This window comes from Salmo salar, chromosome 03, assembly GCF_965601325.2.
Source record: "Salmo salar chromosome 03, fSalSal1, whole genome shotgun sequence".
NCBI classification, from domain to species: domain Eukaryota; kingdom Metazoa; phylum Chordata; class Actinopteri; order Salmoniformes; family Salmonidae; genus Salmo; species Salmo salar.
The window spans coordinates 83454865-83467733 of record NC_138293.1 but is presented as its reverse complement, the minus strand read 5'-3'; the positions used below and the strand labels follow the sequence as shown (position 1 = coordinate 83467733).

The window sequence follows — 12869 nt, the reverse complement described above, 5'->3', positions numbered from 1 at the left end:
TGTGTGTGTGTGTGTGTGTGTGTGTGTGTGTGTGTGTGTGTGTGTATGTTGTCTGTATAAAGAAGACAGTTTTGTAACCCTGATTATAACGAAGATAGAAGTTGTACCATGACTCATGATGACTCACAATCATTTGGATCCAAATGCAGTATTTTGTATGTGTCTCAGCTCCAAGCCCAGGCTGTGTGTATTAGCTGACAGTGATGAGGAGTCCTCCAGTGCCGGCTCGTCTGATGAGGAGGAGGTGCCGCCCACTGAACCCCAGGGAACTCTGGGAGATAAGAGCACAGGCATGCCACCACCACCAGCGACTGATGGGTAAATTGATAGTGTCCCAAACAGCACCCTATTCCCTATGGGCCTGGTCAGAAGTAGTGCACTATAGAAGGAATAATGCGCCATTTGGGACACAGGTCATAACTTCTATTTTTTTACATTCTTTAATGACAAGTTGTTAACCCTTGTACTGTTTTGTTCACTGATGAGACTGTTGGTCTCACTTTAAAGTGAGTTCCGCGGTTGAGCGTTTTTTTACGTTTCTAAGTGTTTTTGAAAGAGTGTTTTTATTGAGCTGCATTTCATGACTCCTCTCAGTGGGAGTGGTGGGAGCACCGGCAGACGGTTCCTGAGGTTCGTGGACAAGATCGCCTCGTCCAAGTACTTCCAGAAGGCCACGGAGAACGAGTACATCAAGAAGAAGATCGCTGAGGTCTCCAACATGCCACTGATGCTCACTGTGGAAGTTCTAGAACTCTCAGGGACTCTGGCTGTCAACATTCCACCTCCCCCTACTGACAGGATATGGTACTGCAAACCTGCTAGCTTTAACCATATGAATAGAATCATTCTAGTTCTATGGTTTTATATCATTCTATAGATACACTGAACTGAAAAGTACATTGACTCTTGTTTTTGTTTAAGTCTCAATCAGGTCTTTCTTTCTGTCTTTATTTTTGTCTCCCTGACTTCCCTGACTTCTCCGTCTTCCTTTTCTCTCTCCCTGACTCTCCCTCTGTCTCCCCCCACAGGTACAGTTTCCGCGTGGCTCCCAGGCTGGACCTGCGTGTGCGTCCCATGCTAGGGGAGAGGGAGGTCACCTTCACACACGTCACAGAGTGGATCGAGAAGAAGCTGAGTCGAGAGTTTCAGGTCAGTCTGTCCTCCACCTGTGAGGTGGTGCCTCAACATGACATCATGCACGAGACTGACGTCATGATACAGTGCTGTGATCAGGGTTAGCGTAGGTCCAAGCATGATGATACTGTAGCAACAGAATGGTTGTTTGATTCCTGTCTGGACTTATTGTACTCCTAGGTAAGGTGCAGAAGTGTTTGCATCAGCTATTTTCATATCTATACATATCTTGACTAATTCAGTTGTCACAAATGTATAATACTATAAATCCAATCCCAGCCATCTGGTACCATACCAGTGTTAAGGTACACCATATGTTGATCCTGCAAGTTGCTAGGACTTCAACTCCTGTATTGTTATCTATGTATATTTCTTTAGCATTGCTTGTTGTTCTTGCGTCCACTGCAGAAGGAGTTTGTGATGCCCAACATGGACGACCTCTATCTTCCACTCATGTCCTCCGTGCTGGACAACCCTCCAGCAGCCCAGCATTCCCCAGCCCACTCCTCACGCCGCTCTTCCAACGACTCCCAGTACTATGTGTCTGAATAGCGCCTCACAGTGGCAGTGGATGGAGAAGAAAACAAATGGAAAACCAGTGGGCATGGATCCACAGTGGATTCTGAACATAGAGCTTGGTTCAGTCCTAGCTTGTGAGGGATGGTCATAGCGAAGCCTGTGGCATGACGACTGGAGAGTGGCATGCAGGAGATAGTGGCATGGCTATGCTCTGAGGAGCAAGAGGGACTGGTATAATCGCAGAGCCCGTTATAGCGCCCGGCCCTACTGATCTAGAAGACTGAACTTAGACAGCACTCTGCAATAGGGAAATGACCTGCGATAGCCCTGTAATGAACCAGGTTGACGTTTATTGGGATGAGTCTTGTCCGTGGGGTAGAACTGAACGATTTCCACTAGATGGAACATAAAACAATTCTAAATTGGCTGTATTGTAAAATTTCATACACAAAAATGTGTTTTTTGGTCTTAATTTAAGTTTAGGTTTAAGGATAGGTTTTCAAATCAGATTTTATGACTTTGTGGCAGTGCCAGCAAGTGACCACTCTGCATAGCTGCCTCCAGAACAAAATACGCTAACCTGCGTAATGAAGACAGTGAGTCCCAGTTGGCACAATATATCACAGGAGGTTGCAACCATGTTTGATACCATTCCACCCATTCCGCTCCAGTCGTTAACACGAGCCCATTCTCCGCAATTAAGGTGCCACCAACCTCCTGTGCTATATAGTGCACTGCTTTTGACCAGGGCCCTGCTATGGTAATGCACTACATAAGGAATAGGGTGCCATTTTTAATAAAACAGCAATAGGTAGATATGTTCAGTTGAAGGAAAGTGAATATGGGCATTACTGGTATGAACTGTCACTGTACGATGACTATGCTGTGATATACTGAATCAGTTTGTCCTCAACTCTTGAAGGTGAGCGTTGTACTCATGTTGTCTAGTGGGCAGGCCAGAACATTGGTGTATTATTGGCCTGACAAATGGACTCCTTGAACAATTCCTATTTTAAAAGTGATTGTAGCCCAGAGAAGATTCCTAGGAGATTATTGGTTCTCTAAAAACGTTTGTCATCAAATGGCTTTCTGCGTGGATTTATGGACAGCGTACCCCCTCTTCATTGATCAACTAACCGATACTAAAGCATGTATAAATGGACAGGCTATCAAGATATTGTGATGAACTAGTGGTAAAAATAAAACTTCATAAAAATACAGTACAAATACATGATTAAGGTATCTTCATTGGTCAATTGCACACAAGGTCCAACCAAAATTTGACTTCCGCTTCGAACCGTGTGCCACCAGTAGTGTAGTGGAGGGAAGCCACAAGTACTCTGTTTAGCCATCATTTTTTTGAAAGTATAGGGAGTTACTTTTTCCCTGTCTGGACTTATTGTACTCCTTTTTCCCCACGACCAGTTTAGCCACCAATTTTATTTACCAATACATCACTGTGCCACCATTAGTCACTTACCCAAATTGGTCCCCCAAATGGCAGTCCATTTATACAGGAAATAGGGTGTCATTTGGACCCTGAACAAAAGTAGTAGACTATATGGGGAATAGGGTGCCATTTGGGACATATGCCTAGTCTAAACTAAGCTGAAGCTTATTTGAAAAGAATAGCCAAACACTGCCTGGATAAATAAGACTGTTTTATTAGAAGACTGTTACTATAAGAATTTGTTTCTCTGTTGAGCTAGTTAACGGTGGACCACCATCACTTCTAAGCCTCCTCTGGCAACGGTTCGGCGGGCAGTTTCTTCAGCACGTCCTTCTTCAGTGGGCCCTGTAGGTCAAAAGTCACAGCAGGGTCAACAGAAGTCCAGTATTAAAGCAACAGGTGCACCCAGACATGCGTCATGTCAGCTGAGATATAGGGTGCCATTTGGGATGTTACCCTCTATAGTGCACTACTTTTGACCAGCGCCCTATGGGTGCCAGTTGGAACGCAGAAGGGAGAGCACCACTCCACCTCATTCCTTAACCTTTTTTTCCTGAGCACTATCCAGAATCCAGCTAATACACATCCAATTTCACAATTGTCATAGCATTAGATCAAACCATGGGTTTAAGCAAAATAAAACTTTTTTTTACACGTTAAAAGTATTGATTGTTGTAGACGTGGAAGATGTTCGAAAGATACAGGGTTTGACAGGAACAGGTATTCCAACAAACACGGGAAAATCTTTCATCACTATTCCTGTACTATCAATGACTGAGACAACAGTCATGCCATAGTCACTTTCGATACAGGGTGTCCGCCTTAACACAAACGCTTCAGTGCCTTCACCCCAACCTACGCTGTCCCTACATAAACCTATAGCCTTTCCCTTCACTTACCTATACTCCTCCGTCACTAACTGTCCGTCAGTCCCGCTCCTCCCTCCATCACTAAGACTGTCCGTCAGTCCCGCTCCTCCCTCCATCACTAACACTGTCCGTCAGTCCCGCTCCTCCCTCCATCACTAACACTGTCCGTCAGTCCCGCTCCATCACTAACACTGTCCGTCAGTCCCACTCCTCCCTCCATCACTAACACGGTCCGTCAGTCCCGCTCCTCCCTCCATCACTAACACGGTCCGTCAGTCCCGCTCCTCCCTCCATCACTAACACGGTCCGTCAGTCCCACTCCTCCCTCCATCACTAACACGGTCCGTCAGTCCCGCTCCTCCCTCCATCACTAACACGGTCCGTCAGTCCCACTCCTCCCTCCATCACTAACACGGTCCGTCAGTCCCACTCCTCCCTCCATCACTAACATGGTCCGTCAGTCCCACTCCCCTCCACAATGATTCAGCTCACTCCCACACCCATCCACAGACAGCGAGGCCTTACACCCAGGCCCAAACCCAGCCGGTACCCACCATGAAGGCCCTCTTCTCCTGGGGGGTCTGGAAGTGGCCGTAGCCAAACTTGGATGTGGTGTCGATGAACTTGAGGTCAATGGTCTCCTTGGACTTGCGTGATGTGTGCACCAGCATGGACTGTGAGAGAAGCACATGACCACACACACGTTAAGAGTTAAACACACAGTCAAATATATCCCATGCTTTAGCATCCCCAACTCCTATGGTCATGTTTTCCTCTCCGGCATCAGTGGTTTGATTCCTTCACTATTATTCAGAAATTAAAACATCATACATCATCTGCACAGAGGTAGTTGTCACTAACACATGGGCACTGTACCTTTCTCAGGGTGAGGACACGTTTCCTGCAGCCGATCACACAGCCCTTCAGCATCAAGAAGTCATTTTTCACGTCACCATAGTGGGGGAACCCTCCCTACAGACAGACAACAGGATGGATGAATAATTATACAGATTAAACGAATAGTACACCACATTAATAGCCACAACCTGCAATACATACTCCATTATAGTGCATATACTGGCCATGTCAGCCATATACCCATCTCGCATGTCAGGCCTCTACGTTTGGCTTTACAATGTGACATCAGACAAAGCTGGTGATCAAAAGCAGAGGATGCATCACATCATTAAAACCTCCTAAGGACCTGCCCCTTTCCCCCCCAATTTTCACCTAAAATGACATACATAAATCTAACTGCCTGTAGCTCAGGACCTGAAGCAAGGATATGAATATTATTGGTACCATTTGAAAGGAAACACTGTGGAAATGTGAAAGGAACGTAAGAGAATATAACACAACAGATCTGGTAAAAGACAAAGAAAAAGCCCAAACATTATTTTGTATGCAAGAGAAAGGCCATAATGTATTATTCCAGCCGAGGTGAAATTTAGATTTTGCCCACTAGATGGCAGCAGTGTATTTGCAAAGTTTTAAACTGATCCATTGAACCATTGGATTTAAGTTAAAAATGTATCAAGACTGCCCAAATGTGCCTAATTTGTTTATTAATAACTAAGTTCAAAACTGAGCACTCTCCTCAAACAATAGCATAGTATCATTTCACTGTAATAGCTACTGTAAATTGGACAGTGCAGTTAGATTAACAAGAATTTAAGCTTTCTACCCATATAAGATGTGTCCATGTCCTGGGAAATGTTGTTACTTACAACCTCATGCTAATCGCATTAGCCTATGTTAGCTCAACCGTCCTGTGGACGGGACACCGATCCCAAAGAAGTTTGAACCAATAGTAAGAATTAGAATGGTTGCCATGTTATATCACATCATTCCCAGGCTCAGAACCAGGTCAATAACATTATTAGGACGTTATAGTGATGATATTATATTACCATGGGGGTGATAGTCTTCTGGGTGGTGTCGTAGTTAGTGGAAGCGTTGTTCTTGATCACTTTGCCATCCTGGACATGGATCCCTTTGCCAATACGGTAGATCTGTAGACAAGAATAAAACACTGAAACAGCATGATGGTGGTGAACCACCCTCAGTCTAAGCAGTATGAACCTCCACGTAATTACAGTCAACAGAACACAAACTAGTCCCAGTTCAATACACAACTCAAACATTCACACAGATCATTCATTAACCAAGTATAATGTATGAAGAAAACTAATTTTACAAGGTAGTCAGTCCTTTTGAGGTCAAAACACCTATTTTTCAAGGAAGACCTGGTCAAATGACAATATCTGGTCAAATGCTGAATTTCATATGCCCATCTCAACTAGAGCCCTGGTGCTGCGGACCTTCTTGTTGAGCTCTGTGCGGTGGTGGTAGCCCTTCTGGCCGGCACGGGCGATGGTGTAGCCCACACGGGAAGGGTGCCAGGCTCCGATACAGGCCACCTTACGCAGGCCCTTGTGAGTCTTCCTGGGCAGTTTCTTCACTCCCCAACGACTGGTCACACCTGACAACCAATAGAAAATCAGTAGGAAATGAGTTATGCCACAGGACCAGCCAATATAATGTAATATCTGAATAGTAATACACCGTCAGTCAGCAGACATTGACATCTTTTACTAATTAGATTATTATCAGCAAGTAGAAAAACTCTGGGTCTTCGAGCCACTCTGTTAGATCTAGAGACATGTCTAAACTATGGAGATATTATAACCAATGGTACTGCCATGTTATTCATTTCCATATAGATTTCTCACACTCATCCCCGGGCTGAGTGACAACTCATATGGTCATTCTCAACAACAAAAACCTCCCTCTCTCTGAAATCAGTGGTTTGATTCCTTCACTATTATCCAGAAATTATACATAATCTGCACAGAGGACATTGTCACGTTTGGCAGCAAGACAGAACAAATGGATGAGAGACCTAGGAATATCTTCTACGGTGACCCTTTTACCCCGACGACCAAGTACCTCAAAACCTCTTACCTTTCATCCCGTGACCTTTGGTGACCCCGATGACGTCTATCATCTCGTCCTGGTAGAAGACTGAGGACACAGGGACGGGCTGCTCCAGCTTCTCCTTGACCCAGTCCACCTTCTCAGAGATGGTGCCACCGTTCAGCTGCACCTCCATGATGTGGGCCTTCTTAGCTTTGAGGGGCAGCAGGCGAATCTAGAGAATAATAAAATGTACAGAAGCCAGCAAGATTCACACACAACTTTAGTGCCTCTGCTCCCTTCACTTCCACACGGACTAATTCAGTCTCTGATCTTCCCTTTCCCCAATCCTACCCATTATTGGGGGAAATCTCCAGATCAGCGTCTAGGGCAGGGTTGTCAAACTCACTTTTCCCCGGGAGCCGCAGTCGGTCTACAACGAGATCCGGAAGGCCGCATTGAATTTTGTAAAATATTTACTTGCCACCAATTTGCAAAAATGCATCCTCTATCCACCCCCCAGTCTTGACTCATATGGTCATGTTTTTCTCTCTGGCATCAGTGGTTTGATTCCTTCACTATTATTCAGAAATTAAAACATCATACATCATCTGCAGAAAGAGAAAAAACATCTGCCAAATGTGACACTGACCATAGGAATTATCAAGACCGCTAGAACAGATCTGGAACCAGGCCAATTCTCTGACTGGAGACATGATTCACATACACATTGCTCTATCCCCACATCTTACAGTAATCATGCTTCGACAAACAGACACCGCAATACCCTGAATACATTCAGTAACATTGAGTAATGTTTGTTGCCAACACAAACTTCCCTCAAGGGAAGTACAGTCGAGGTTCTGCTCCTCACAGGAGTATTTTTAAACTGTCATTTGAAACTCCATACTCTAGTACTCCTCTGCATGTGTGCGTGCGAGAGAGAGAGAGAAGACATTTGTTCGCAACGGGGGCCTTGAGATTAGGGAAGGTTTTTCCCCCCCTTTCAGTTGCAATGTGATTGGTAGGAGCTGGGTAGGCTGTAACTCAGACAGCCGTGCCCGTTCCGAAGGGAGGTCCTTGGGGTGGAGACGGGGGATACCACCAGCTGTCACTTAATCAGCACAAGCCAATAGAAACTTAGAGGATAGGAGTGGAGGATTTCGGTTGGATCACATGATTGATAAGAGGGTTGTATGTACCTGAGTGTGGATGAGAACCCGGATGGATGTGCAGTATTTCTTCATGTTATTAAAGTCCTTCTCCAGCTGCTTCTTGCCACTCTCGTCTGTCCACTTCTTGGCATACTTGGTGAACGCCTTCTTCTTGCTCTTGTACCTGGAAGAGTTTACATACAGGGTAGAGATTGAAAAATAATCTCTTGATCATGTGTTACTTCCTCCTCCCCTTCTCTGGCATCAGCGGTTTGATTTCAACACTATTATTCAGAAATTAAAACATCAAACATCATCTGCACAGAGGTCAGTCACGTCTCCATACTTCAATGTGACACACACACACACACACACACACACACACACACACACACACACACACACACACACACCACACACACACACCAGACGCTCATTGCCACCCACCAGCTTTTGTAGAATCTGCGCTTGCACTCGTCACTGAGGTGCTCGGCGAAGATGGTCTTGAAGGACCTCAGGCCACGGACTGTGTCGATGTACCCAACAACCCCCACCACCATCACAGGCGGAGTCTCGATGATAGTGACAGCCTCCACAGACTCACGTTTGGCTTGCTCTGTTGGGAGGGAGAGGAGAGATGGGTCAGTTCCCACAAAAATGATAAAGACAAATGGCCTGTGTGTAGCCTACAGGAGGAACGACAAAGTGTCATATCACCGTCATAGCAGAACAGAGGAAGAAGACTAGGATTGAAAACAGAGCTGGGCTCTCTGGCATCAGCGGTTTGATTCCATCACCATTATTCAGAAATTAAAAACATCTTAGAGCGTCTGCACAGGGATCCTTGTCAAAACAGCACAAACAGATCTGGGACCAGGTCTAATTCTCTCATGGCTCTTACTCCTGATTCACATATACATTGCTCTAGCCAAATCTTCCATCATCCCACCATGACACGTGGTAAGGCAGACTGTACATACTCAGGCCAGTGCGGTGCACCTCACGCAGGATGTGGGTCATGCCGGCCTTGTAGCCCATGAATGCGGTGAGGTGGACGGGCTGGCTGGGGTCGTCCTGGGGCCAGCTGCGGGGCTTCCCCCGGTGCTTCTTGCTGCGCTTGCAGGGCAGGAAGCCCATGTGCCCATGGCGGGGCGCGTGGAATTTACGGTGAGACTGGGAGGGAGCGAAACAGATGTACACGTCAATAAACTTCTGATAATGCTTCAAGGGCTTTAAAACCCCAAGTTATTGCTGTGCTTTACCCTTGATAAAGTTAATTTTGATGTCTATTTTTTACATTTCAGTTGAATTCATATCACCCTTCTCTGAAGTATGAAACATGGGTTACTAGATGTTGGCTCTAAACAGAACTATGACTAGTAATATAATAACCTACAAGGATTAGTGCAAACAAGTACAATATAAACTAATAACTGTTATCAATAACATAGAAAACAAAGCACAGCCTGGTCTCAGACTAGACGTAACATTAAATGTAAACCCGGGACACTCAAATATGATACATTTGGTATGATTACATAAGACAGAGGGTTACTTAAGGCAAACACGAAAGTAGGGTGGTTGGTCGGGTTAGGTGTATAACGCGAACATCTTGCAAACCAAAGGTGGCGAGTAAATCTCATGAACTACTTTTACATTTCAACTAATTAGCAACTTTTTAACTACCCTGCAACTACTTAGCATGTTAGCTAACCCTTTAACCCTATTGATATATATATTATATTCTTTTTTTTGCTCCCATCTTTCTACTTGCACATTCATCTTCTGCACATCTATCACTCCAGTGTTTAATTGCTAAATTGTCATTATTTTGCCACTATGACCTATTTATTGCCTTACCTCCCTAATCTTACTTCATATGCACACACTGTATATAGACTTTCCTATTGTGTTATTGACTGTATGTTTGTTTATTCCATGTGTAACTCTGTTGTTATTTGTGTCGCACTGCTTTGCTTTATCTTGGCCAGGTCGCAGTTGTAAATAAGAACTTGTTCTCAACTGGCTTACCTGGTTAAATAAAAGGTGGAATAATTTTTTGTAAATAAAAAAATATATAACCCAATTCCTAATATTTTAACCCTAACCCCTTGCCTATCTAACTTTAGCCACCTAGCTAGAATTTGTAACCTATCATAGGTTTTACAAATTCAGAACATTTATGAATTTGGAACATATTACACGAAATGTGTGATGACAACAAATTAATACCTACCATATGAACTGTAAAATATCATACTACATGGAGTGTCTCGGATTTACGAACAGAATAATATGAAAAGCTCGGGGACCAAGTTGTAAAACCAGAACCTTCTCCTCCCCATTTGTACCGTCAGTAACCCACACATCCTACGTGTTTATGACGGACGTCTTGTCCAGTTTAGCTCGGTGCCAAGAACAGGTGTCAGGAAGAGGCCTAACGGCTGCATTCTGAGAATGAATGGCCATGTTGTGTGCCCTGTCGGCCTCGGAGCTTAAGTAACGGTTGCTCAAGACAAGTGTCCGTGTGCTGAACAGCCGATACACTGACTAATACAGGCAAAGAGATGGTCTTGGGAAATTTAGTGACGATCAAGATTCATTAGCCATCAGAACACATGTAGAGTAACAGTGGAAAATTGATTTTACAGGGATCAACATATCCACACTAGAAATATGCCTTCATAAGCTGACTTAACAGACTACTGCATTTCTGTGACAGCTAAAAAATTAAGAATATTCTTGCAAATGGACCAATAATGCAAGCGTTGTACATTTCTATGCATGTCGGAGATTTGAATGACAGAACAGAAGAAAACCTGGGAAAAAGGTGTTGCATCAAGGTCAAAAGATTAATTTCTTTCCACATGAAACAAATCCTTCATTATACAAACCAAGTTAGTAGCACAACTAATGGGAAATATTTCCTATACAGCATTCATTACAAATTAATATTTGAGAAACTCAAATAAAGAAAACCGCTCTAAAAAGTCATCTTGACGGCAGATGATTCTGAGGTAGCCGAGAAACATCAGCCAAAGTCCAAAGAAATGAGGATATTACCGACGTTGAGACCATGTGCAAAAAGCACAACGCCATTGCCCTCTTGCACATGGCATACTGAGAAAGAACAGGGAGCATGCAACGTGTTCAACAAGTTGTCTTAATATCCAACAAAACACACCAGATAAACTTAAAATCAAACCATACACACATAAACAAACACACAGAGCCCCTGACCAAAGTTAGTAGACCCCAAGGTGCCCTTCAAGGTTAGAAATATAGAAAAGACAGCAGGAGCACTGACCATGTCTGTGTGTGCCGTCCAGGCAAGGGACAGAAAGAGATAGGAACAAGTGCTGATGTCAGAGTCATACTCAAGATGTTACTCTGTGCAAGGGTTCTAATTTGGTGGCTGGCCCAGTTAAGGAGCCGTATTCATTTTCAAACAAGACCAGGGCTGCCAGCACTGGCCCATGGTGGGCCTCCTCTGGTGGTGGGTCATGTGGTGGGGTGCCCAGACAACTGGCTGCAGACATCTGTGGGGAGAGAGAGACATCTACTGTTTATCTACTGTACCAATTCATAACATGTTTGGGTGGACGACGTATTATATGTAGGCTTATAAAAGGCTCTTCTTATGAAGATTGAATGCATGACAAGGTTCAAGGGTATTTATTAGACACTTTCACGAGCTAATAAACATGACATATTTCCCCAGCGCAAAACACAGGATTTTTTTTAAGTTAAAAAGAGCAAAAATATGAATACACCCAAGGATAATAATAGCTATTCAAACCGCTAAATGACTTCATAATGCAATTGTTTTACTGCCAACTATTTACCAACTTTGAGACAGAACTTCGTGTCACGGTACAGTACAATACAAAATAGCTAACGAACGAGCTAGCTACATGCAGTAAATAGACCAATGGAACGCAAAACGTGTGGGATAGAACAAAGGACACGTTCATTGGCCCCAACTCAAAATCTTATCCAACGTGGATATTGGTCAAATCCGTCATAATTTGTGTGTTCCAACAGGACCACAAGGTGGTAACTAAAATCCGGGTTGGATATACTTGACTGTTTTCGCTGCATACTATTTAAAAAGTTCCCCTTCTCTGGGTTAGAAAATAATTCGGCTAAATGCTAACTCTAGTTCTTAGAAACTGGTAGCATAGCGAACGTTAGTCATATAGAAATAGTTTGTTTGGTGACGATGACATGAACAAGCATTGCGGTTGACATCCATACAAGTATTACTCCAATTTTTACCCCAACATGAGTGTCAAATACACAAAAACAGCCTTAATGTAGGCTAATTTGGATTGGCGGCAACGAGGAGATTCTGGATCTAGCTAAAATGATCACCCCCCACGTGGCACATGCGCAGCGTTCTCATGGCATTTTCATTGTTTTAGTCGAACTCTTTACTACTTTAGATAGATATATAGATAGATAGATAGCTAACTACCTGACCTAGTCGAGGGTAATACCTCCATTTGATAATCGTAACGCTTATCATTAATACAACTTACTGTAACAACTGATCCTCTTCCGCTCGCCACCCTCAACTAGATTTGCGCACACTGACGACTTTCTGGACTTTTGGGGGGTAATTTGATGTTTTATGCCACCTTGTGGACTGGAAGTTCATTAAATTAGAACACACCAGAGATCAATATATAATGACGAGATCCCAACGGCGGGAAGGCAGGCGCCAAGCTAAGGTCTAAAACAAACCCATAGAAACGCATTGGTCTTGTTTTGGACATATTTGGGTTCAGGGTCGCCTCTTCATCTCTGACCACACATTTTCTCTGC

General features: G+C 43.9%; 2 protein-coding genes and 1 non-coding gene across 4 annotated transcripts in view; 1 reads left to right on the top strand and 2 right to left on the bottom strand.

The window, feature by feature from the left end:
• Positions 1 to 2856, top strand: part of LOC106606612 (testis-expressed protein 2) — a 38604-nt gene extending 35748 nt beyond the window's left edge. The window contains exons 9-12 of the mRNA XM_082973131.1: positions 169 to 318; positions 595 to 804; positions 1029 to 1149; positions 1543 to 2856. Coding sequence (XP_082829257.1) covers positions 169 to 318; positions 595 to 804; positions 1029 to 1149; positions 1543 to 1686 — 625 coding nt within the window. The 3' untranslated portion in view covers positions 1687 to 2856. The remainder of the gene's footprint in view (positions 1 to 168; positions 319 to 594; positions 805 to 1028; positions 1150 to 1542) is intronic.
• Positions 2857 to 3301: 445 nt separating this feature from the next.
• On the bottom strand, positions 3302 to 12623 carry rpl3l (ribosomal protein L3-like). Of its 2 annotated transcripts, XM_014185032.3 has the most exons (11): positions 12584 to 12623; positions 11350 to 11581; positions 9023 to 9215; positions 8490 to 8658; positions 8091 to 8226; positions 6937 to 7123; positions 6294 to 6454; positions 5883 to 5984; positions 4849 to 4944; positions 4527 to 4646; positions 3302 to 3448 (listed from the first exon to the last, which is right to left on the bottom strand). In XM_014185032.3, exons 2-11 carry the CDS (start codon positions 11350 to 11352, stop codon positions 3386 to 3388), a joined length of 1230 nt encoding a protein of 409 aa, XP_014040507.1. In that variant the 5' UTR covers positions 11353 to 11581; positions 12584 to 12623; the 3' UTR covers positions 3302 to 3385.
• LOC123741932 (small nucleolar RNA SNORA71) lies at positions 3792 to 3917 on the bottom strand. The gene has a single exon (XR_006769456.2). It is a non-coding gene; the product is annotated as a small nucleolar RNA SNORA71 (small nucleolar RNA).
• Positions 12624 to 12869: the final 246 nt, after the last annotated feature.